Source organism: Rutidosis leptorrhynchoides, chromosome 6 (genome assembly GCF_046630445.1).
Source record: "Rutidosis leptorrhynchoides isolate AG116_Rl617_1_P2 chromosome 6, CSIRO_AGI_Rlap_v1, whole genome shotgun sequence".
Classification (NCBI taxonomy): Eukaryota; Viridiplantae; Streptophyta; class Magnoliopsida; order Asterales; family Asteraceae; genus Rutidosis; species Rutidosis leptorrhynchoides.
The window spans coordinates 341,533,017-341,560,899 of NC_092338.1; the positions used below are offsets into that span (position 1 = coordinate 341,533,017).

The window sequence follows — 27,883 nt, forward strand, 5'->3', positions numbered from 1 at the left end:
CTCGTCGACCCCCCATTTCACACGATCACTCTCCAATTCAATTATATCAGGTTCATTTGTATCTCTCTACTATCTTTAAATGTTGGCAAATCTCTGTATATATCTCTTTTTTTTTCTTTTTCTTTTTTTAAATCCAGCTATACTGTCTTCATCATACTAATGAAATGTATCACATATGCTTCGGCTATATGATCTATTATGTATGCCATGATATGTACTATGCTCAATGTTTCATTAGTTTTGAGTTTGATGAGTCATTGTCAACATAATCCAGATGAAGTATATTGGATTGTTGTTAAGAATATTCTTTAGTATTTGCAGAGTACTAATGATATGTTCTTGGTTTACGGTGATTTGGAAGAAGAGTTAAGTATTAAGTTTTATACTGATTCTAGTTTCCAAACTGATCAAGATGATTCTCGATCCAGTCACGTTGTTTCTTTGTCATGATGGGCAACACAGTTGATTGGAAGAACTCTAGGCAGAGCACTATTGAACAATCTACAACAAAAGCAGAATACATTATTGACTGAGAAGCTGCTCAGAAATTTGTCTGGATAAGGAAGTTTGTTATTATACTCAGAGTAGTACACAACATTTAATCTTCTATAATATATACTGTGATAGTTCGAGTGTTAATATACTTTTGAAAGAATCACATGTACATTTAAGTATCTTGCACATTCTTCAAAAGTTTGACTACATTTCATTAAGTCATTAAGAGGAATGATATTAGTATTCTTAAAGGTTCATACAAATGATAATGTGGCTGACCCGTTCACGAAGCCCATGATGCACAACAAGCATGATGATCATGCTAGCAGTATTGGACTTCGTTATGCTGCTGATCTTTTTCATTTGTAATTTAATATTTGGATATTTTTAGAACATTAAGCAGTTTTATATTAATGAATTGACATACTTGATATGGTCGTTTTCATTTATATCACTGTGTTCTATATTAGCATGTTTAATCCATGAATAATTGTTGATTATTCAAAATCTCCATAATCGGTCATGTTATGGGAATAACATGAATTAAGATTAATGTGAAATTTTGGTTATATTCATTGATGATGAATAGTTAACTTGTTGAGACCAAAATTCATATGTATTCATTGATGATGAATATTGGAATGACACAACCATGAGATGTCACTACATGGATTGTAGTCAGTAGTGAATCTTTTAGTGATTATGTCTTTGTGTCCTTTGACTTGAGATGCACGCCCGTCTTGATAAGTGTAGCATTGTACTTTGATATGATTAAACGCTGTCTTGAATAAGGCTGTTATAAAAGCTATTATTGGGTATAATGTAAAGCTCGTGATAGACACGTGTATACAATATAGGATTTGTTCCTCTAAAATGTTTGGAGTTAGATACTTTTTGAACTCCTCAATGAATGAATGATGTTATGCGAGGTGTATATAAAATAGTTTATATTTTACTAGGAAAAACTATTAAATACGATACAATTTTACACAAGATATTTATTTATTTATAGAATGGATATACTTAAACCTTGCTACAACACTTATAGGCAGTGTACCTAATCGTACAGTAGTGTAGTTTTTAGTAAGTCCGGTTCGTTCCACAGGGAAATCTTTAAACAAAGTTCAACGCTATATTAGTTTACTTTTATAAAAATACAAATATATATATAAGTAATATTATTATTATAAAGGGGGGTTTTTACCGTTTAATGACCGGTTTGTCGATTTTAAAACTTTAGTCGCAGTTAAAACCTAATGTAAAATATAAAATAAATACAAGACTTAAATTAAAGCATAAAGTAAATAACGATAATGAAATTGCGATAATTAAAAGTGCGATTAAATAACAATAAATAAAAGTGCGATAATTAGAAGTGCAATTAAATATAAAATAAAGGAAATTAAATATGAAATAAAAGAATTATGCTTATTTAAACTTCCGTAATCATGATGTTTGACGTGTTGATTTTAGTTTTATGCCCATGGGTTAATTGTCCTTTGTCCTGGATTATTCAATATGTCCGTCTGGTTTTTGTCCATAACAGTCCATCAGTCATAAATATAAAGTGCGAGTGTCCTCGTCAAATTATTATTATACCCGAAGTTAAATATTCCAACTAATTGGGGATTCGAATTGTAACAAGGTTTTAATACTTTGTTTAATGAATACACCAGGTTATCGACTGCGTGTAAACCAAGGTTTTACTACTTTGTTAACAATTACACCAATTACCCTTGAATGTAATTTCACCCCTGTTTTAATTATTCTAGTGGCTATTAATCCATTCCCGTGTCCGGTTAAATGAACGATTATTCGTACATATAAATACCCCGCCCATCGTGTCCGATCGAGTGTATATGGTAATTTATAGGGACGCCCAATTGTAATTCTTTATATTAACATTAACAAACTTTCATTTAGTTAAACAAATATAAAGCCCATTAATAGCCCATAGTCTAATTTCCACAAGTGTCGTTCTTTTGTCCAAACCCCAATTATGGTACAAAGCCCAATTACCCAATTTTAGTAATTAGCCCAACATCATGATTACTTCGTTTTAAATAAGCATAATAATAACTTAGCTACGAAACATTAATGTAAAAAGGTTGAACATAACTTACAATGATTAAAAATAGCGTAGCGTTACACGGACAGAATTTCGACTTACACCCTTACAACATTTGCTAACATACCCTTATTATTAGAATTAAAATTAAAATTAAAATATAAATTATATATATATATATCGTATGATAAGAAGAAAAAAAGATGATGAATTTTGATCAGAATTCGGGTTGCTTTATAGCCAGAGTAGAATTTTGGGGCTCCGCGACTCGCGGCAAAAACCCCTTCAAACTCCGCGAGTCGCGGAGGATGTATTTACAGCTCAGTCCTTGGAGTTTTCTCTGCCGACGGTTTTATATATATAAATATAATATATATATAATTAATATAATTAATTATATATTATATTATATTTATATACATAGTTAACTTGTAATTTTTAGTCCGTTGCGTCGAGCGTTAAGAGTTGACTCTGGTCCCGGTTCCGGATTTTCGAACGTCCTTGCGTACAATTTTATATTTTGCACTTTGCGTTTTGAATCTTGTACTCTTGTAATTTCGAGACGTTTCTTATCAATAATTGGAACCTTTTTGATTGTCTTTTGTACTTTTGAGCTTTTTGGTCGTTTGCGTCTTCAATTCGTCGAATCTGTCTTTTGTCTTCACCTTTTATTATTTAAACGAATATCACTTGTAAATAGAACAATTGCAACTAAAAGCTTGTCTTTCTTGAGGAATAATGCTATGAAATATATGTTCGTTTTTAGCATTATCAAATATTCCCACACTTGAGCGTTGCTTGTCCTCAAGCAATATTGTCTTGAAATACTAGAATCACTTCTTTATTCTTCACACTTTGTACATCAGTGATTTCTATACGGCGGTATAAACAATGGTAGTAACGATATGGTTTACAGTCCCACATGACTATAAAAATTTAGATCCATTAAGGAAATTGGATCTTTATGAAAACATTTGATCTTTTGAAATCTAGTTTTTACCCTAGATAAGTTTTCCGGCATAACCCTTTACCGGTGTTTGCAAAATATTTTTGTGGGTTTGGTGGGTTTCAGATTTGAAAATTTTAGCTCAAAACTTGCGGTTTTGTGTCACCCACTTGCTAACCTTGTATTTGGAAAGCAACACGTCCAGTTTACTTGTCCCGTATATTACCTTTCGGTAAACTACCGTCCGGTTGTAAAGGAAAGCGTTGAACAAGCAACTGTTAAGGCAATGTCCCGTGACATGCTTTTGATTATGGTCTATAACGTGTCGGACGCAATTACTATCCTTGGTAGGAGCAATAGTAAAGCTCACCCTTATAATTTGTCGGTTTGGCACAAAGTCCTGTCTTTGACCATGTTATGCAACCACCGTTCTTACGGTTGACACCCGATTTAGTTCAGGTGACCTAATGAATTCCAGGTGAATTCCTAGGATTTTACGTTCAATGGTAATGAACGCATTGAAAATAGGGTTTTCAGAAAACAAATCGGTTTGTAGTTTTGATCAAAATATTTTCTCGTTTAAGCTCGAGTTTAGATATCATTGAATTCCATGAGTTTGAATTCTCAATCTTTAAGGTCAATCTCTAGGATTGAGTAATATCAGTCTTAAAAGCTGATTTTTAATCTTTAAGGAGATTATCCTTTCTGGGGATCTGATTCATTAGTCTTATCCAGCTAATTTGCATGGTGATAAATCCTTCTCATGGTTAGGATAAATCTGACCACTTGGCGACCCTGTTTAATGCTGAGGTCCGTGGATTTCCTGCTGATTTTAGTGATGACTTTTCTAGATTTTTCGTCAACCTACAGCTGGTCTGGACGACAACTTCATGACCTAAATCAAGAAGCGCGTGTCTTTTTCGGAAGACTTTACTTCCTTTTAATGATGGAATTGATTCATCGTGTAGATCCATCTTTTCTTTTCTTTCATCGGGTAAAACAGTTTAGTTTAGTCCAAAGCAAAAGTATTTTCAGTTATTTGTTACAGATATATGTGACATATGTTAAGATAACTTGGTAAATTTTCCCACACTTGGCTTTTATTTTCCTTTTTATCGTCCTCTATTCCATTTTAAATGAATTTTAACATTTTAGTTTGTTTCTCAATTTATGTCCTTTCCGAGGTAACAATAATTTCGGTGTTAAAACCTAGTTTTATCGTTCATAAATATGTATAAACATGATTTGAATTCATTTAATTGAAAATTTTGAAAAATTTTACTAGAATTGGGTAGTCAGTATATAAGATTAGGGCTGTTCTTTTTTATCAGAGAGCACTAGATTCTAATACAACTACTGCTTTACTAGTATTTTTAATGGTAACCAAGTGTTTAATATAAAAATTTTTAAAATCCGAAAGAATTTAACCCCTTCCCACACTTAAGATCTTGCAATGCCCTCATTTGCAAGAAATCAGTAACAATTTAAATTATTGAGGGTGATTTGTGTGAAAATGATTAAATTTTTACCAAAGTTTCCAAATATATTGGCGTTTGTTTGCTGAATGATAAATGGTGCACATCATTTGTTCATTCCGTCTTGTTGTTATTTCACATATATTTTGCATCTTGTCGTCAAAATTAGTTGCTTTTGCTGAACTTAATGCCAGTCTTTGAAAATGCGTTGTTTTACCCTGTTGTGTACATAAGATAAACTGCAAACATATATACATATTTTTGAAGTTTGGTATATTACCCCACGTTCAAAAATTATTAAAATCTAAGAATAAAAGTTAGATAATTATAAAAATGATTACAATATTAACAAAAATATTAAATGTATCAATAATTACAAATTACAAAAAAAAATAAAAATAAGTAAACTAAGGATGATATTGGTACCAATAGGGGTTCCAGGCATAACCATAAGTGCTATAGAATGCTTCGGCAGGGTCATACGTAGGATATGGTGGCTGCATCTCTATAGACCAAGGAGGGAAGACGGGTTTCGGTGTAGGAATATAGTTTCTACCTATGTGTTGGCAATGAGCTATGATCTGGTTCTGATGAACTTGCCAATCTTCAAATGCTCTCTGTCTAGCATTTTCGTATTCCTGAGAAGCTATAAACCTATGCATTTCTTGCATCTCATTCCCCCCTCCTACATTACCTTGCTGCTGGTTTCTCTCTACCTGTGGATGTCTACCATGGTATCGTACTGCGGCGTTATTTCGCCTCTTCAAAACTTTCGCACCATGGTATACATTTAAACCTATAGTGTCGCGGGGTTCCGGCTCTTCTAGTAATAATCCCCCCCGACTTATGTCCACACCGAGATATTCACCAATCAAAGTAATAAAAATACCACCTCCTATTATGCTATGTGGTCGCATCCCCCGAACCATAGCTGATAAATAATAACCCACACAATATGGTATACTTACAGCGCTCTATGGGTCTCGAATACACATATGGTAAAACAAATCTTGTTCATTTACCTTTTCTTTGTTTTTACCCCTTTGTGTAATCGAATTAGCTAAAAACCTATGTATTACTCTTAATTCGGCTCTATCTATATCCAAATAAGAGTAGTTTCCCCCTTTGAAACGGTGATGGCTTGTCATTTGACTCCACACACCGTGTGTATCAAAATTCTCATCTATCTTTCTACCGTTTAGTATCAATCCTCTACAATCGGCAGACGCTAACTCCTCAGGCGTATATATACGTAAAGCCTGAGCCATGTCCAGTAAAGACATGTGGCGCATCGAACCGCCTAACAAAAATCTAATAAAAGAACGATCGGTTAAACTAGCTACCCGATCATTCAACTCTATACTACATAACAACTCTTCACACCATACTTTATATACAGGTCTGCGTATGGTGAATAAACATATCCAGTCATTAAAAGAAGAATTACCATACCTCTGTACAAGTAATTCCCTAATTGGCCCGGCCAATTCTACAGCTTCTAAGGGTCCCCATTCTATGACCCTCGGTACCTCAACAACCTTAGAGTGAAGAGTATGCAAACCCCGTTGATATTTTGGATAATCTATCCAAAGTCTGTCAAATCTCAGGTTCGGGTGCAATTCTTCCAAATGCATATCGGAAAAGGTCATGACTGGATGAGGTACATCCTGCTTGTAGTAGTTATCTACCTCCTGTTGTTCCAAATTCTCAGCAGGAGCATTGCGGGCTTGGGATGAAGATTCACCCCTTTCATTCTGCAAAACACATCAAACACAAATTTTGTGCATCCAAATATGCATTAGTGTCAGCAAAATCATCAATCAAAATAATTACAATGACATTATCAATTTATATCAAACTTAAGCTTATTTTCACATTTTTATCAAATCTACACTTTTTCAAATAAGCATATACGAAAATTTTCGCCAAGTTCATAAGCATTCAACTCAAATAACATGTCAAAATAATCATTACTAGTAATCAAACAAGTCTCAAATGGCATTATCTTTCAAAAATCAAGTTCATGAATTTTAGACTTGAAAAAGTCCACTTTAATTTTCAAAATCATGTTTAGGCTCAAAGTTTGGATCATTTAACTACCTAGACATGTTACACTACTCAATTTAGCAACAATTCATGACAAAAATCGGCCATAACCTGTTTATATCAAAAAGCCCCAAATTTGCTCAAGAACACAAACCTTAGATTACTCAAAATTTGAAGTTTAAGGCTTCTAATCATGTTAAACAGCATCAATCTAGGTTATACAAGCATAATACATAAACAATTTAAGTCTAATTACACTAAAAAGCATTAAAATCAAATTGGGGAAAAAAATAGCTCAAGAACACCTAATTTCGAATTAAATGGTGTTTAGGTGTAGAAATTTACCGTTTTTCTTGAGTAATTCTTAGATAGCATCCTTCTCAACATGATTTTAGCAAAAAATTTGGTGATTAACGGTTAAAAATTGGGATTTTTGGGTGGTTTTTCGTGGGTTTTTCGCAGTGTTTTCGAGTTGTTTTTGTGTGTGGGAGCTGATCAGTTCGTGCAGCTCTTTTATTTTTTTTCTGGGTTTTGGTCCCTCCGCGAGTCGCGGCAAAATACCCTCCAAACTCCGCGACTCGCGGAGTTTGGTAATTTTTTTTTTTTTTTTTTTTTATAATCATTAACTTTTGAAAACAATTAAGAAATTAATTTTAAAATTTTGTTTCCCTTGTTATTCAGGACGAGGTCGTTTCGGATCGATGTCCTAGTCCGTCCCTCGACAAAATTTTAAAATTTGTCTTTTTGTAGCGATTGTTTTAAAAGCTAAGATTTTTGGGTTTTTTAAATTTTTTTTTTTTTTTTTTTTTTTTGGCATACTTTAAATCAATAAGATTAAAAATAATGATAATAAAAGTTCTCGTCCCTCCCTCGGGTAAAGCAATTCCGGTTCAAAGACCTAGTCTTCAACTTACGACGAATTTTAAAAATCATATTCTTAACTTAATGAGATAAAGTAAATTTTTGTTTTTAAATTCACACAACTTAAATATAAAATTCAAAATTAAAAATTAAAAATTAAAAATTCACACCAAACTTAAAATTTGAAATGCATAAAATTAAAATTTCATATTTTAAAAAATTAAAAATTCACACCAAACTTAATTTAAAAATTTATATTAAAATTCACACCAAACTTATATTAATTTTTCAAATATTTACAATTTTAAATATATTGTTTTTACAAAGTTTACAATATTAATTTAAGATTTAAATATTAATTTTAAAAACATGGTAAAAATAAAATTAAAAATCTTTTTTTTTTATCCCACTTTAATCAATCAAATATTATCAAAAATATGCGCCCCTCTTTTCGGTAAAGTAATTTCGGTTCCAAGACCTAATTTAACTCATGACGAATTTTTGAAATATTTTGGGTTGATTGATTAAAGATATTTATACCTTAAGAATAAACGTTAAATTTCGCAGTGATGTAATAAATTTTTGAATGATATCAATAATTTCGGTCGCCAAACCTAATTTTATTTAATACCAATTTAATACTTTTTAGCGAACAAATTAGCGTTTATTATCAAAAGGTTAAAAATAAAAATAAAAATAAAAACTGTACAGACATACCTGTGAAATAGATTTCTTAGTTATATGATCTATCCCATTCATAAGATAGTCGGTTTAATTGGTTTTCCATGGCTACATAGGCGTAACCTCGAGCATTCAGTGTCTTTTCTTTTAAACATATGAACGGTCCGTCTCTGCATAAAGTAACAAATTCGGTATTTGAATAGGTTTGATTATTTGAACATTTACCTCCATGTGACCATTTTCCGCATTTGTGACATCTTTCTAGGTGTCGTGCTCTTCTTTTTGCTGCGGATTTTGATTTTCCTTTACCAAATTGTAACTTATTATCTTCGCATCTGGATCCTTTTCTAACTCCGTCCATTCTTTCTCTGATTACTGATACTAATTCGCTCGGTAGTATGTCATTATTTCTTTTAGTGATCAAAGCGTGTAGCATTAGACCATGGTTTAGTTCACAGGCAGTCTTCATTTTGTAAAAACCTAAAAAAAATAAAAATTCAGAATGGGGGGAGAAGACTAGTTCTTTAGGGTCTGCTAGGGAAAGACCATACGTGTTCCATTTTCGAGAACTACACGAAAACAGATAATCTAACTCTAACAGAAATACATATTATCCTTTAAAGACTTGATTCTCCCCACACTTAGTTAGCTGTGGTGTCGAAATTGTGATTAACTTCGTTGTCGACTTCCATCGGACCATGTATGTAATGTTTAACTCTGTGACCATTAACTTTAAATTCAATCCCATTTGAATTTATCAATTCTATCGTTCCGTATGGGAAAACTCTTTTGACTATGAATGGTCCAGACCATCTTGATTTCAATTTTCCAGGAAATAGCTTGAATCGTGAATTGAAAAGAAGAACTCTGTCTCCTTCTTTAAATTCTTTTGAACTTCTGATTCTTTTATCATGCCATTTCTTCGTTCTTTCTTTATAGATTAACGAATTTTCGTATGCTTCATGTCTTAATTCTTATAATTCGTTTAGTTGACTTAATCGTAGACTTCCGGCTTCATGTAAATCAAGATTACATGTCTTCAAAGCCCAAAATGCTTTGTGTTCAATTTCTACTGGAAGATGACATGCTTTTCCATAAACAAGTCTAAAAGGTGTGGTTCCAATTGGAGTTTTGTAGGCTGTTCTAAAAGCCCAGAGTGCATCCTCCAATTTAATGGACCATTCCTTCGAATTTGATCCTACGGTTTTCTCTAGAATACGTTTTAAAGCTCGGTTGGTATTTTCAACTTGTCCACTTGTTTGTGGATGATATGCGGTGGAGATTTTATGAGTTACTCCATATCTTTTAAGAACTTTCTCAAGTTGATTATTACAGAAATGAGTACCCCGATCACTTATTAAAGCTTTCGGTGTTCCAAACCTTGCAAAAAGACGTTTTAAAAAGTTGACTACAACTCGTGCATCGTTAGTTGGGAGAGCTTGTGCTTCCGCCCATTTAGATACATAATCAATGGCTACGAGTATATATAAATTATTATGAGATTTTGGAAATGGACCCATAAAGTCAATACCCCAAATGTCAAATACTTCACATACTTGGATGACATTTTGTGGCATTTCATCACGTTGACTTATTTTTCCGGTCCTTTGACATGCATCACAGGATTTGCAAAGAAGGTGTGCGTCTTTGTAAATTGTAGGCCAATAGAATCCAGCTTCATAAACTTTTCTTGCTGTTAGTTGAGGCCCATAATGCCCTCCTGTTGGTCCTGTGTGACAATGGTTTAAAATTTTACTAGCTTCATCTCCAAATACACATCGGCGTATTATTCCATCGGGACAACTTTTAAACAAATGTGGATCTTCCCAGAAATAGTGTTTTATGTCACTGAAGAATTTCTTTCGTCTTTGGTACGATAATCCTTTTTCAAGGAATCCACAAACTAAGTAGTTTGCATAGTCTGCAAACCATGGGATTTCTTTATAATCTATCTTCAATAGATATTCATCAGGAAAGTTGTCTTGTATGTCCGATTCATTCAGAACTTCTAATTCGGGATTTTCAAGACGAGAAAGATGATCAGCGGCGAGATTTTCTGCTCCTCTTTTATCTCGGATTTCAATATCAAACTCTTGTAAGAGTAAGATCCAACGGATTAATCTTGGTTTAGCATCTTGTTTTGAAAATAGGTATCTAAGAGCAGAATGGTCGGTATAGACCACCGTTTTTGCTAAAACGAGATATGCTCGGAATTTGTCAAAAGCAAAGACAATAGCAAGGAGTTCTTTTTCAGTAGTTGTATAGTTCGTTTGTGCTCCTTGTAACGTCTTACTAGCATAGTATATAGGTTGAAATCGTTTTTCAATCCTTTGTCCTAAAACGGCTCCCATTGCAAAATCACTTGCATCGCACATTAGTTCAAATGGTAGATTCCAATTTGGTGTTATCATGATTGGTGCATTAGTGAGTTTTTCTTTAAGAATATTAAAAGATTTGATACATTCATCTGAAAAGATGAATGGCGCATCCTTTTCTAGGAGTTTATTCATAGGAGTGGCAATTTTAGAAAAATCTTTTATGAAACGTCGGTAAAAACCGGCATGCCCTAGAAAACTCCTAACTCCTCTAACATTTGTGGGATGTGGAAGTTTAGCAATTACATCTACTTTAGCTCTATCCACTTCAATTCCTTCTTTTGAAATTTTATGTCCAAGAACGATGCCTTCTTTAACCATGAAATGGCATTTCTCCCAATTAAGTACTAGATTTGATTTTTCGCATCTAATTAGCATTCGTTCCAGATTAACTAGACATGATTTAAATGTATCACCGAAGACTGAAAAGTCATCCATGAATACTTCCATGCATTCTTCTATCATGTCATGAAAAATCGCCATCATACACCTTTGAAAGGTTGCAGGGGCGTTACAAAGTCCAAATGGCATTCTTTTGTAAGCAAAAGTACCATAAGGGCACGTGAATGTGGTTTTCTCTTGATCTTCGGGTGCTATTGGAATTTGAAAATATCCGGAAAATCCATCTAGAAAACAATAGTAACTATTTCCGGCTAATCTTTCCAACATTTGATCTATGAAAGGTAAGGGAAAGTGATCTTTTCTGGTGGCGTCATTTAATTTTCTATAATCAATACATACACGCCATCCTGTTACAGTCCTAGTAGGAATAAGCTCATTTTTCTCATTTATAATGACAGTCATGCCACCCTTCTTAGGTACGCATTGAACTGGGCTTACCCATGGACTATCAGAAATTGGATATATCAAACCTGCATCTAGCAGTTTAATAATCTCTTTCTTAACTACATCTTGCATATTAGGATTTAGTCTTCGTTGGCGTTGCACATACGTTTTATGACCTTCTTCCATAAGGATTTTATGTGTGCAATACGAAGGACTTATTCCTTTAATATCATGAATCTTCCATGCAATGGCTGGTTTATGAGCTTTCAACACAGAAATGAGTTGTGATTTCTCATTTTCAGTAAGAGAAGACGATATTATTACAGGTAATTCAGATTCACCATGTAAATAAGCGTATTCCAAATGGTTTGGAAGTGGCTTTAACTCTAATTTAGGAGGTTCTTCTATCGATGATTTATATCGATATCTGTCTTCTTCTTTTAGCATTTGAATTTCTTCTGTTGTTGGTTCATATCCATTAGCTATAAGTGTAGCTAACATTTCAGCTTCATCAATTGGTTCATTACCTTCTCCTAAAGAACATTCTCCTGTTCCTTGTAATTCTGGAAATTCTTCTAATAATTCTGCATGTGCATCTATAGTTTGAATATAATAACATGTATCATCTGCAGATTGTGGTTGTTGCATTGCTCTATCAACTGAAAAGGTAACACTCTCATCCTCTATACTTAGGGTCAGTTTCTTACCGAACACGTCTATCATTGCTTTAGCCGTGTTTAAGAATGGTCTTCCTAATATGAGAGGAACTTGAGAATCTTCTTCCATGTCCAAAACAACAAAATCTACTGGAAATACTAAAGTACCAACTTTAACTAGCATGTTCTCCATTATCCCTCTAGGATATTTTATTGATCTATCGGCTAGTTGTATGCTTATTCTGGTTGGTTTCAATTCTCCAAGGTCTAGTTTAGCGTATAGTGAATACGGCATTAGATTTATACTAGCACCTAAGTCTGCCAATGCTTCTATTGAACTAAGACTACCCAGAAAACATGGAATTGTGAAACTTCCTGGATCAGATAATTTTTCTGGTATCTTATTCAACAGCACTGCTGAACAATTAGCATTCATAGTGACAGCCGAGAGTTCTTCCATTTTCTTTCTATTTGAGATTAGATCTTTCAAGAATTTAGCATATCTAGGCATTCCTGAAATCACATCAATGAAAGGAAGATTTACATTTATCTGTTTAAACATATCCAAGAATTTGGATTGCTCGGCTTCAAGTTTCTCTTTCTTCATTTTACTCGGATAAGGAAGTGGTGGTTGGTATGGTTTAACATAAGGTTTATCCTTAACTGTGTTATTTTCATTAACCTTTTCAACTACCGGTTCTTTTTCCTTATCTTGATCGGGTTGTGGTTCTTGTGGAGTAGGAATAGAATCATCTGAAACTACAGGTATTTCAGGTGGTTTAAGTGTAATACCACTTCTTGTGGTAATGACTTTAGCTGTTTCATTCCTGGGGTTAGCATTTGTATCACTCGGTAGACTTCCCGGTTTTCTTTCACCTATTAACCTTGCTAGGTTACTTACTTCTTGTTCCAGATTTTGAATAGAAGCTTGTTGATTTCTAAATGCTTGAGCATTTTGTTCATTAGTTTGTTTTTGAGATGTGAAAAACTGCGTTTGAGTTTCAACTAGCTTCGTCATCATATCTTCTAAATTCGGCTTTTTATCATCGGTTTGTTGTGGTGGTTTGTTTTGGAAATTCGGTCTTTGCTGATTGTAAGTATTATTGGATACTTGTTGATTGCTAGGACCTTGTTGGTTGTTGTATGGAATATTTCGGTTATAATTCTGGTTTTGATTGTAAATCGGTCTTGGCGGTTGATAATTATTCTGATAATTATTTCCAGGCCTTTGGTTTATGTATGAAATATTCTCTCTTTGTTCCATTGTTAATTCAATACTGAGACAATCTTTTGTCAAATGTGGTCCTCCACACTGCTCACAACTAATTCGTATTGCATGAATATCTTTAGTCATCTTTTCCATTCGTCTCTCGAAAGCATCTATCTTTGCCGAAATGGAATCTAAATCATGGCTAGAATCGGCTCTAGCTGCTTTAGATGATCTAATGATATCTTTTTCTTGATGCCACTCATGTGAGTGGGAAGCAGTATTATCAATAATTTTGTAAGCATCAGTTTCGGTTTTCTTCATAATCGAACCACCAGCTGCTATATCTATGTCTTTTCTTGTAGTGATGTCGCATCCTCGATAGAATATTTGTACTATTTGACAGGTGTCTAAACCATGTTGCGGACATCCTCTTAACAACTTTCCACATCTTGTCCACGCCTCATATAGAGTTTCATTTGGCTTTTGTGTGAACGTAACAATTTCTGCTTGAAGTCTTACGGCTTTAGATGCAGGAAAGAATTGTTTATGAAATTTGTCAATTAAAACATCTCATGTATCGATCGCCCCTTCAGGTAACGATTCCAACCAATCTTTGGCTTCTCCCTTTAAAGTCCAGGGAAATAACATGAGATATATCTGTTCATCCTCCACTTCTCGGATTTTAAATAGTGTGCAGATCCTATTAAAGGTACGTAGATGTTCATTTGGATCTTCCTTCGGCGCACCACTAAATTGGCATTGATTAGTCACCATGTGTAGAATTTGTCCTTTGATTTCATAATCTGGCGCATTAATGTCTGGATGAGTAATTGCGTGACCTTGGCCAGTGCGTTTAGCTCTCATTCGGTCTTCCATACTTAAAGGTTCCAGATTCTCCATAATTGAATTTGTTGAATCGGTATCACTAGATGATTCTGATTTAATGGTTCGTTCCTCAACAATCTCTGTTTGAATGATTGGTGGTTCCAGAGGAAAGTTTAGTGGTTCATGATCTATGAACCGTTCCTGAATATTTTCCGGATTCTCAATTGTGAGGTTGGGTTCAAAAAATGGATTATCGGAAATTTGAACTGAAGTACTTGGTTGACTGGATGACGATTCTAAAGAAAAATCAACGGCGGTTATATTCGCTAAATGTCTTGATCTAGTTACAGGTGGTGAACGTACAAAAGGTGATGAACGTCTTGCTCGGTGCATTCACTGAATATCCTATTAGTTTTAAAAAGGAAAGAAAAATTATAATAAGTTATCCAATCAATAGACTTTTCTGATTTTGCCCACGTTTCGAATAGCCAAAAGATGCAGCAGAGGGGCAGGATTCGTTTGGTCTCAATATAATTGAGGACTGTTTGGCTCCAATAACCCGGTCCACGTACAAATCCAACTATTACTACGAACCAGAAAATTTTGATGTCTATTAATTTAACCACTCAAAATAAATTTTCGTAATTTTAAGAAATTTAGATAAGAAGTAGAAAAAATTCTAAGTCCTAAAACTAGAATAGCGAGAAATAAGAAAGAAAAAGAGTTCGTCGCAAAAGGTCGAAAAAGAAAAAATGGTTGAAAAATAAAAGGTGACGGAAAAATAAAAGAAACTTATAAAAACTTAAAAATACTTAACTAACCTAACCTTATTACTACAACTAACTTAAAATTATAATCGCAAATTGAAATTACTAATTGGAATGATAATTGGTACATAGTAAAAGGTGTCTAAAAATATTAAAGCTTACAAGGAAAAACTAAATCCCAAATGGAAATAACTTAAAAAGAAACTAAAACTTAAAAAGGCGTCGCAAAATTCTAAAGCACCTAAATCTTAGTCTAAAGAAAAAGCACTTAAGGAATTCTACGGCAAAGCCTAAAAATATAGGAGTAAAAATAACTATAGCAAAAACTAAGTTTAAAATTAAATATGAGCGAAAAATATAAATATTACGCTACAACGATTAAAAGGGACAAAATATAAAAATATACAAAAAGTTGTAAAAAGTACAATTTTTATAAAAATATTATTTTTATATTATTTATTTAATAAAACTACTAATTTTACAATTTAATAAAACTAATTTACCTAAAATATATAAATAAAAATTAAAAGTAAAAATAAAACTAATAATAATAATAATAATAATAATTAGGTTTAAATATTAATAATAATTAATTAAAAACCGTAATTAATGCTGAATTAGGGCTTCCTGTGCGCGTGTCAGATGATCTCCGCGAGTCGCGGCAATTAAAGAAGAAAACCCCGCGAGTCGCGGGGTTCAGAAATTCTGTTGACAGCTTTCAATTTTTTACGCGTTTTTCTTTATTTTTTTTTATTTTTATTTTATGTTTTCTGTTTTTTAAATAAATAAAAGATTTTAAAATAAAACTTATATTTTTATAAACTAAAATAGAAATAAAGAAACTTATAAAACTTAAATATTTAACAAAATCTTAAAAATGCTTATATTTTTGTTTTTTCTTTTTTATATTTTTGAATAATTAAAACGTATTTTTACAAAAGCGAATTTTAATAAAAGTAAACTAAAAAATCTTTTTTTTTATATATATTAGCGTTGCGCTTCCGGCATTTAAGAGTGTTCCCCGGCAGCGGCGCCAAAAATACTTGATGTTATGCGAGGTGTATATAAAATAGTTTATATTTTACTAGGAAAAACTATTAAATACGATACAATTTTACACAAGATATTTATTTATTTATAGAATGGATATACTTAAACCTTGCTACAACACTTATAGGCAGTGTACCTAATCGTACAGTAGTGTAGTTTTTAGTAAGTCCGGTTCGTTCCACAGGGAAATCTTTAAACAAAGTTCAACGCTATATTAGTTTACTTTTATAAAAATACAAATATATATATAAGTAATATTATTATTATAAAGGGGGGTTTTTACCGTTTAATGACCGGTTTGTCGATTTTAAAACTTTAGTCGCAGTTAAAACCTAATGTAAAATATAAAATAAATACAAGACTTAAATTAAAGCATAAAGTAAATAACGATAATGAAATTGCGATAATTAAAAGTGCGATTAAATAACAATAAATAAAAGTGCGATAATTAGAAGTGCAATTAAATATAAAATAAAGGAAATTAAATATGAAATAAAAGAATTATGCTTATTTAAACTTCCGTAATCATGATGTTTGACGTGTTGATTTTAGTTTTATGCCCATGGGTTAATTGTCCTTTGTCCTGGATTATTCAATATGTCCGTCTGGTTTTTGTCCATAACAGTCCATCAGTCATAAATATAAAGTGCGAGTGTCCTCGTCAAATTATTATTATACCCGAAGTTAAATATTCCAACTAATTGGGGATTCGAATTGTAACAAGGTTTTAATACTTTGTTTAATGAATACACCAGGTTATCGACTGCGTGTAAACCAAGGTTTTACTACTTTGTTAACAATTACACCAATTACCCTTGAATGTAATTTCACCCCTGTTTTAATTATTCTAGTGGCTATTAATCCATTCCCGTGTCCGGTTAAATGAACGATTATTCGTACATATAAATACCCCGCCCATCGTGTCCGATCGAGTGTATATGGTAATTTATAGGGACGCCCAATTGTAATTCTTTATATTAACATTAACAAACTTTCATTTAGTTAAACAAATATAAAGCCCATTAATAGCCCATAGTCTAATTTCCACAAGTGTCGTTCTTTTGTCCAAACCCCAATTATGGTACAAAGCCCAATTATCCAATTTTAGTAATTAGCCCAACATCATGATTACTTCGTTTTAAATAAGCATAATAATAACTTAGCTACGAGACATTAATGTAAAAAGGTTGAACATAACTTACAATGATTAAAAATAGCGTAGCGTTACACGGACAGAATTTCGACTTACACCCTTACAACATTTGCTAACATACCCTTATTATTAGAATTAAAATTAAAATTAAAATATAAATTATATATATATATATCGTATGATAAGAAGAAAAAAAGATGATGAATTTTGATCAGAATTCGGGTTGCTTTATAGCCAGAGTAGAATTTTGGGGCTCCGCGACTCGCGGCAAAAACCCCTTCAAACTCCGCGAGTCGCGGAGGATGTATTTACAGCTCAGTCCTTGGAGTTTTCTCTGCCGACGGTTTTATATATATAAATATAATATATATATAATTAATATAATTAATTATATATTATATTATATTTATATACATAGTTAACTTGTAATTTTTAGTCCGTTGCGTCGAGCGTTAAGAGTTGACTCTGGTCCCGGTTCCGGATTTTCGAACGTCCTTGCGTACAATTTTATATTTTGCACTTTGCGTTTTGAATCTTGTACTCTTGTAATTTCGAGACGTTTCTTATCAATAATTGGAACCTTTTTGATTGTCTTTTGTACTTTTGAGCTTTTTGGTCGTTTGCGTCTTCAATTCGTCGAATCTGTCTTTTGTCTTCACCTTTTATTATTTAAACGAATATCACTTGTAAATAGAACAATTGCAACTAAAAGCTTGTCTTTCTTGAGGAATAATGCTATGAAATATATGTTCGTTTTTAGCATTATCAATGAATAAGATATTTGTGTTGCCGCACCCAGATGTAATTAAGATGATACTTAATTAATTTGGTGATCTAATTCAGTTCTAAGATCGAGAAACAAAATTGTTAAACAAATGAGAATGACCGATGATCCATATCTCAAGTTTAACTAAAGTATCTGAAACAAAAGGACGAATGCCATTTAAAACTTACCATAAACAGTTTCGAGAAACTACCCTCACATGAATTTGGGGATAATGACGTTAGGGGTGTTCATTTTCGGATATCCGAAATTCGGATATCCGAATTTTCGGATATCCGAAAATTCGGATAGTGAAAAACCCCATCCGAAATCCGAATCCGAAATTTCGGATATCCGATTTTCGGATATCCGAAATTTCGGATTCGGATATCGGATTATCCGAATATCCGATATTTTTTAAGAACTTCCAATATTTTCGGATAATTTGGATATTTTTCAGATATTTCGGATATTTTTTCGAATATTTCGGATAGTTTTCGAATATTTCGGATAATTTTCAAATAATTTTTCGGATTTTTTCGGATTCTTTTCGAAATTTCGGATATTCGGATATCCGAATATCCAAAAATTTTGAAAACTCCATCCGATATCCGAATTCGAAAAATCGGATATCCGATTTTCGGATATCCGAATTTTCGGATATCCGATTTTTCGGATATTTTCAGATTCGGATTTCGGATAATTCGGATTCGGATTCGGATATTTTGAACATCCCTAAATGACGTGTTGCTAGACGCTTACCATTGTTTGTATAGTTACTTGGTGTTGTGCCATGCACAAGTGGGAGTCTGTAGGATTAATGTGCAAGGTACAACATATAACTATATGGCCAACTTCATTTGAGCCTTCGGGGTCACACACATATACACCGAGACGTCAAATAAAATATATATATATGATGTATATATATTACTCAAGTAACAAAATAGTAAATCGAAATTAATTCATTTACTATTCATATGAATAGTAAATGAAATAAAATTAATTAATTTACTATTCACATGAAAGTGACATGATAGAAATTATTAATTATAAGTTACATAACATACCCTTAAAGTATTTGAGAAATACGACTTTTTAAAATATATATCATAACTTCGTATCTTTATAAGATTTTAAAAAGTAAATTGGTTGGTGAATAATTGTACTCCGTATCTTTAAAAACGCGTATCTTGTTTCATAAATAAGTTAAAAAGTTGATGTGCATATCACATCACATATTTATATATATATGATAGATGTGGTGTGTGTGTTTGGTGCTTAAAAAAATATAAAAAAAAGAAAAATACAAAACCCCTACATACATTATTGTGGTGATCATATTGCCCAGGAAATCAATGTGCAAGTCGATCAAGACAAAAATCACATCAAGATTTATTTTTGATTCTTTTGAAAACAAAAATGAAACGGTTTATTGAGTATTTTATTTATAATTTCATTATAATAATTTGATTATTATAATAAATTACTTGAGTTTGGACTAGCATCCATTGACGGTCGTTTGAAATGTAGTGTGGACTATCCTAAGAGACGGTCATATTTTTTATCGTAGGTTTCTCTCCTTCAATCAGTTTCTTCAAGAAAGATATATCGTTTACTCACTTTGTGAATTACAAATTTTGACAATTATTAGTGGTGTAACTGGATCTTTGGGAAAGATTAATCGTGTGTATGTTTAATTAAATTTAAATAAGTGATTATTTAATCTTGTAAATGGTTTATAAAATAATAATAGATTATTATTTAACTATCCGCTGCGTTAATCTGATTTAAAAGTACACACGATTTTTCAACATAACCTTGTGTTGTAGCTCATGTGGTAGTGACATGCCTCTCTTAGCGAGAGGTCAGGAGTTCGACTCCCATGAGGTGCAGCATTGCACACGAGGTTGCCCCTTGACCCTTGAATTCCACCCAAGGGTGCCTTCCGCACATCGTGTTGTCGGGGCAGTGGGGGAGGGGGTTTTACCGCACATGCCCTCGGATTGGGCTGAGTTTCCTCCTAGGCAGCATTTGGGGGCGGTTTATGCAACTGCAGGAAGATGAACGCGAGGGTGATTAAGTCCCCTCTGAGTGATCCTTACTGTTGTTCATAGGGATGGCATCGGGTCGGATTTGGGTCGGGTTTAGGTAATCCCGGACCCGGACCCGATTAAGAAACCCCGCCGCAAACCCCGCCTGAAACCCGTCGGGTCCCCATTTACTTACATACTATCAGGTTTCGGGTTTCCCCACGGGTAAACGGTTATACCCGATTAGTCATTATGTATCTATTTTTCAATAAGTTACCAAATCAAAATATCGAAAAATAATTTAACTACTTCATGTTTAAAGTATTATAAAATATCACATACAAAAAGTTGTTTGAAAAGTTTTTAAATACTCAAATAAACAAAGTATATACACTATCACATCTCGAAAACTTGTTGTATATGATTATATTGAATAAAATTATACTCGTTTTTAAAATAAATAAGCAAAATATTTCATACATTAACAATATAATACTAATACTAAAATTAAACATAAAAATTATTATTAAAATTCCTCGGGCCGGGTATACGGGTATGCGAGTCGGGTATACGGGTCGGATAAACGGGTTTGTATCCAAAACCATACCCGAACTCGAACCCGGAATTTTTTTTGTAACCATCCCCATCGGCCCATGACCCGGCCCAATTATAATGGGTTTCGGGTTTCCCCATCAGGTACGAGTCATTTTGTCATCCCCAGCTGTTCAGAAAAAAATTTAGTGAGATGGATAAATTAGAAGATATTAGCTAAAGCAACGAGAAGGATGAAATCGACGAATATATCATCATATGACACACATAAAGGGGGTCACTTCCTGAATTTGAAAGCAAGAACAAGTCTCTATTTTTATGGAGAAGCCGAGCAGTTAAAGAATGAAACAGATAAAATGATTGTTCTAAAATGGTTATTTCTCACAATTGTTCCTTGTGTTGCAACGGTTAAGTGACGTCAACTTCACTCTCAGAGACCAAACGTGTAACTCATGCAAACCTTGAAGACCAATCAAGTCACATAAAAGTTTGGGAGCACCTCACGTCATATCTAAAAAAATTGTACTACGTAATACTTTTCTGTTGATACACAGCAACAAAGATTAAAATTAAAATAAATAATAATAAAAATATTAAATATAAAATGGAGATTCGAGAAGTGAGGTGATACTCACACACTAGTTTTTGATCCATACACACCTAATTTACTATGATGTCCTTACTTACGATAATGGTAGTTCAACTCTCAAGATAAACTTAAGGATATAATTGTAAGTTTTATGGTAAAAAGTTGGTGAGTATCACCTATGACAACTAAAATGTACGTACACCCCTGGTTAAATTGATATTTTGTCATAACTGTCTAAATTCTCTCCATCTTAGGTACATACAGTTCAACTTTCCTCCCTTTTATTTAGGGTTTCTTATTTCAACTCAAATTCTACTTTTCTTCGACCCGCCATTTCATACGATCAGTCTCCAATTCAATTATATCAGGTTCATTTGTATCTCTCTCTAATTTATTTAAATGTTTGCAAATCTCTGTATATAAATCTTTTATTAAATCCGGCTATACTGTCTTCATTATACTTTTTTTACGATACTTTAGTTCTGTTTGTACTACACATTTGTTTTTGGATTACTAGCCTCATGTAATCGAGATTACGTAACTTTTTTAGTTGATTGTAGTAGATGTTCATCTCGTGGTAGCTTATTTTGGAGTTTTAGCTGATTAATATGTATCTGCCAAATTTAAGAGCTCATATATAGACACATATAGTGGAACGAATCAGTATATTCACATTCATACTTCTCAATTATATGCGTAGATGCACATTTTTATATATGTGTAAAAAGGTAGATTCACAAATCAATTGCAGATGTAGAGCATGGAATCATGCATCTATGAGTTTTTCGACTTATATGCCTTTTTGAAAATGATCATTCGACTTTCTATACGTATTTGAGACGTTTGAATGTGAATTTTGTGATTTTGTTGACTATATTGTGTCAACATAATGTGCTCCCACCGATCTTAATTTAAAGAGTTTTTAATGAATCTTTACCCTATATCTTCTTATTTTTCGTATATAATTTAATATTTTATTTATTGCCTTGATTAATAGAATTGTATTGTGATTCAGTGTTTTATAAGATACTGATTGTTGTTAAGATTCAGGAGTGATACTTGCAAGTTATGAGCTCTTCATGTGCAGACAGTAGTGGTGGAATTAATTTTGATGCGTACGAGGATATTCCAGTGGAAACTAGTGGGGAAAATGTGCCACTTCCTGTTAATACATTTTCAGACATAGATTTAGGGGATGCTTTAAATCTTAATATCAGAAGGTGCAAATATGTGAAACCAACACCTGTACAACGTTATACGATTCCAATTACACTTGATGGACGGGATTTAATGGCATGTGCCCAAACTGGGTGTGGGAAAACAGCAGCGTTTTGTTTACCTATAATTAGTGGTTTATTGAGGGGGCAATTTGGGCAGAGATCATGTGGTACCAGGACTGTATTTCCCCTTGCTTTGATTATATCACCTACTAGAGTACCCTCGTGTCAGGTTTCTATTTATGAATAATTTTGTAGTTGATGTATATGAACATAAAGATAATTCGGTCAGCTGATATGTATAAATATTTGTGTTACATGCAGATATATGAGGAGGCACGGAAGTTTTCTTATCAGACAGGTGTTAAGGTTGTGGTTGTATATGGAGGACCACCGATTAATCAACAGGTAACTGGATATGAAGATGATATATAATTAATTGATAAATGTATATGTTCATTGATCGAATGCAATTTTACATTACTTATAATATTGATGTGTTTATTATTATTGCTAATCCATTGAACTACATGGATTTCTTCTTGAATTTGTTATGATTTATATCATTGATTGATCATGAATTATATGTTACTGGTGTTGTTTGGGATGTTATGCATGGATAGTTAAGAGAGCTTGAGAGAGGAGTTGATATTCTTGTTGCCACTCCAGGAAGATTGGTTGATTTATTGGAGAGGGCAAAAGTGTCATTACAAATGATAAGGTATTTAGTTCTTGATAAGGCAGATCAGATGCTCGATATGGGATTTGAGCCTCAAATCAGAAAAATAGTACAACAAACTGACATGCCTCCACCAGGTCACAGACAAACAATGATGTTCAGTGCCACATTTCCTAAAGAAATTCAGGTTTTTGTTAGATGTTTTTATTTCAGTTGTCATATATACATATACATATGTTGCTACTTAAAAAGCTGTAGTTATCACTACATTGTAGAGAAATTCAGTTGTCTTATACATACTTTTTTGTGCAGAGACTGGCATCTGATTTTCTATCGAATTACATATTTCTATCCGTTGGCCGTGTTTGTTCAAGTACTAATTTGATTGTCCAACGGGTAGAATTTGTTAAAGAAGTTGACAAGAGAATTCATCTTATGGAACTTCTTCATGCACATAAGGAGAACGATACACCAAGCAAAGTACAGCTACCCATCCACTTATGATATATCTTTTAGTATTCATCTTTATCTTTAATATTTATGTGTATGTATAACCATACATGATTATGAATTTCACAAGGATTGATCTTTTATCACTATTTATTTGCAGCAAGCTCTTACGTTAGTTTTTGTTGATACAAAGAAGGGGGCTGATTCGCTTGAGCATTGGCTATGTAGTAATGGTTTCCCTGCTACTGCAATTCATGGTCATAGAACACAACCGGTAAGTTTGATACATTATATACACTAAATGTGATTTTGTAGACTATCTTAGTGTAATAATCCATAAAATCCACTACAATGTTAGCATTTAAAATACTACAATATTTGGTGTGACAATAATCCATAATTTTTTTTTCGAGTTTTTATTTAACTGATTTGGTTTTGATTTGTTGTCTCGGTTTGTCTAGGTGAGGCTCGGTATAGATAGTTTGTTAGTTTGCCGCTTTCTAGGTACGAGCTTTGTCGGGGTTTCTCTCGTTGTATCCTTTGTTGGAGACGTTTTTCTATTCGAAAACGTTTTCCGTATTTATAAAAGCTTTCGTTATTTTTGCCAAAAAAATAATAAATAATGCCAAATTTACACTATTTGGTGCAACGTTATTTATAAAACTAAAACTCAAATTATTTCACTTTTCACCCTTTGATATAAATTACCTTTGTGTCCTTATCACACCTCAACTGATTTATATAATTGCGTTAAATACATAAGAAAGATAACATAATTTGATTTGAATTTTGTTATATAATAAACTTTTCATATAAAGTTAATAGTTAAAAGTTAAATGCATAAGAAATATATTATAAACTTCTAGCGTAAACATTGGAAATGCCCTACAAAACATCAACTACTTTCTTCTAGAGGTGGCAAGATGGGTGGGTTGGGCAGTTCCCGTAACAAGTCAAAACATATTTTGGCTGATATGGGTCATACAGGCCAGCTTACGTTGAGCTGATCCCCAAACACTTTCTTACCCATATATAAATGATCAGGGTGTTAATTATAATCAAGGTTGCAAAAATCGCTATTCGGGGATTAATCGGTCGAGACTTTGAAAGGATTAATCGGGGATTAATCGGACTGTACTGTATACATTTAAATATTAAAATTTTAAATTTATATGTATAAATATAGAAAAAAATTCATAAATATAAAAACAAACTTAAACGTAATTGTCTGAAATTGTTCATTTTGTTTCAAAACTATAAAGTTCTAGTTTAATTTAATTCATGTTAAAATGTTAACCATTTTTCACTTTGACCGACTTTGATTACCAAATTCGATTTTGGCCCATCAATTGCCGTTGTCCGTTCAATTAAACGGATTTTTGAAAATCGGAACGGATTGCTCTGAAAATTGATTAATCGGAAATTAATCGGCGATTAATCGGGTTTTTTACAACACTGGTTATAATTACCAGAACTGTATAATTTTGTCAAGGAATTGTCTAAGTTTCATTAAATTCATTAAAACGTTTCAATTACGCACAATACAAATGTCATTTAATTCTCAATTTAACATGTTTTATTATAATTATCTTATATTTGTATTTATGGAAAATTAAGGTTAAATAATCCTTAACTTCAATTGTATTATTTATGTTTATATCATTATTATTTTTATAAAAATTATAATTATAATATAATTATAATTAATAAACTTGTATAATTGAAATTAGTGCAATTTGTGTTATAATTTAAAATTTTAATATGCTAAATGCAGGAAAGGGAGCAAGCACTGAGATCATTTAAGAGTGGAAAAACACCAATTTTAGTTGCAACTGATGTGGCTGCTCGTGGTCTTGATATCCAAGTTTCTCATGTGGTCAACTTTGACCTTCCGAACGACATTGATGACTACATACACCGAATAGGACGAACGGGGCGAGCTGGCAATACGGGATTGGCTACAGCTTTCTTTAATGAGAACAATGTTTCGCTAGCTAAATCACTAGCTGAATTGATGCAAGACGCTAATCAAGAAGTACCTCCATGGCTTTCTCGCTATGCAAGTCGAGTATCTTTTAGTGGAGATAAGAACAAACAGTCAGGCGGACGGTTTGTTGGTCATGAATTTAGAAAGGATAACTCCTTTGGAGTTGGCGGTGGATATAGCAGCTCTGGTGGCGGTGGAGTTCGGAAGTCTTCGTCAACATGTTACGAAGCTCCAGTCTAGCAGTCAACTTGGCATTTTTCAGAGATATAGTGGTAGATATGATGGCTACGGTGGTGGCAGTGCTGGTGCACCTAGTGCTTGGGATTAGTTGGTAAAGAATAGCGCGTAACCTTCCTTCCAGCCCAACAATGCCCAACCGATGTCCAATTAGTGTAGGGTTATAGTGGAGAGTAAATAATATATATAGTAGTTGAGTGTGCTTGTATCGGGTATCTCTAATTTCAGTATTAAGTTGAGTATTTAGGCCTTGTGGCTTCGGCATGAAGATTGTAGTGTGCATATTCTCCGATTAGGCAGAGATACCATATTGTTGTGGTTATCCTCTGAATTATCGTTGTTCTATTTCCTTTACAAATTTAAGCATTCATTTATTTTATATTCATGTATTTGTTTATCTCATCATTTGTTTATTCATCATCTATTTATTATAATTGGTCCACTTGTTGCTTATTTGATTCTTATCAATGATAATTCGAATTAGAGCAGCAGATGGACCGGTAATAACAAACATATGATGAAATAATAAACAGATGATAAGATGAACAAATTGATGAATATGAAATATACTGAATATTTATATTAATAAAGAAAATAGAACAATGATAATTCAAAGGATAATCACAAGAATCTGGTATCGTATCGCTGTCAAATAAGAGTAGATGCACGCTACAATCTTTCTGCCCAAGCCTCAAGGTCAAAATACTCAACTTAATATTGAAATTGAGAGATACCCCATATAACAACACAACTATATATATGATTCACTCCAACACTAATTGGGCATTGTTGGGCCGAAAGGAAGGTAACGGGCTATTCTATATCATTAGTCGATTGGTATTGTTATATGATGTTGTGGACCTTGTGGTGCATATTTTTAGGTCATATTTCATAGGAATCAAGAGTTATAATCTGTAAAAAATGATTTCATATCAAATTTTGTTTTGTAGTAATTGTTCTTGGATAATAACAACTTTATTTATCAAATACAAGTTCGTTGATGATATGAGAAGAAACATGCACTTCAGTTACATCATTTATTTCTAACTTTAGAGTGGTTTGGCTAAAAATATTTGTCATACTAAGTAACGAAAAAATTACGTGAGTTGTTCCTGTGGTTAGACCACATTTAACCATGTGTTAGTTTCATCCGTCAGATTACATGGACAAAACTGACGAAAACTGATGGGGGGCCTAACGGAGCGTCAGTCAGTTTCATCAGTTGGACCTCTGGTGCAAAAAGATCAACACTTTTTTTCAACCAATCAATGATTTTTCTGATTTAATAAATATATATTTTCTATACATGATTTATTTTCCCAACCAATTTTCCAATTAAATTTTACCACATCACCCTACCCAATATTTGACAAAAAAACTGAAACAACGGTTAAAAAATGTCAAAAACTGACATTGCAACATCATAGTCAGATTGCACTTTTTGGCCAGAAAGTGCACTAACTGCCCGCGATGTCACAGTCACCATTAGAAATGGTCTTACCTCAATTTGTCGTGTCCCTGTACTATTTTTTGAAGTGGCATCACCATAGTTGCAAAAGTTACATGGTGTCGTCCGAGTCAAAAAAGGTATAGGGATGCCCACGTAGATTTATCTCAGTTATTAATCTAAATAATCAAGCTTGGTATGAACAAAGACTTGGCGTAGTGACGGTGACCTGACTTTCCATATGAGAGGTCAGGGGTTCGAAATCGCGGACGTCTTGCGTTCAAACATCACCCCAGAGGGTTTTACCACACGCGATGCGCCTATTTGTCATGGAAGTTTTCACTGGAGGCGCGGTAAGACTGTAATAGTTCAACCAAGAAAATGATCGGATGAATAGGTTCCGATATCACGTTTGGGCTGCCAATTTGATCCGTTACGATTCGAAAGAATACAACGCCAATCGTAATGATATTATTTATTCTTAGAATACTTTGTTTGCGAAACAAGTAGATAGAAGAATACATCGAGTTGAAGG

At 33.1% G+C, this 27,883-nt stretch overlaps 1 protein-coding gene across 3 annotated transcripts; it reads left to right on the forward strand.

The window, feature by feature from the left end:
• On the forward strand, positions 1 to 26,882 carry LOC139851342 (DEAD-box ATP-dependent RNA helicase 37-like). 3 transcript variants are annotated; one of them, XM_071840359.1, is made up of 7 exons: positions 1 to 50; positions 22,382 to 22,780; positions 22,873 to 22,956; positions 23,172 to 23,414; positions 23,540 to 23,707; positions 23,838 to 23,951; positions 25,452 to 26,882. In XM_071840359.1, exons 2-7 carry the CDS (start codon positions 22,400 to 22,402, stop codon positions 25,902 to 25,904), a joined length of 1,443 nt encoding a protein of 480 aa, XP_071696460.1. In that variant the 5' UTR covers positions 1 to 50; positions 22,382 to 22,399; the 3' UTR covers positions 25,905 to 26,882. The 3 variants fall into 3 exon arrangements, with proteins under 3 accessions (XP_071696460.1, XP_071696459.1, XP_071696461.1); XM_071840358.1 differs by lacking the exon at positions 1 to 50 and adding an exon at positions 21,573 to 21,699; XM_071840360.1 differs by lacking the exon at positions 1 to 50 and adding an exon at positions 21,587 to 21,699 and having other exon boundaries at positions 22,419 to 22,780.
• The last annotated feature ends 1,001 nt before the right edge of the window (positions 26,883 to 27,883 follow it).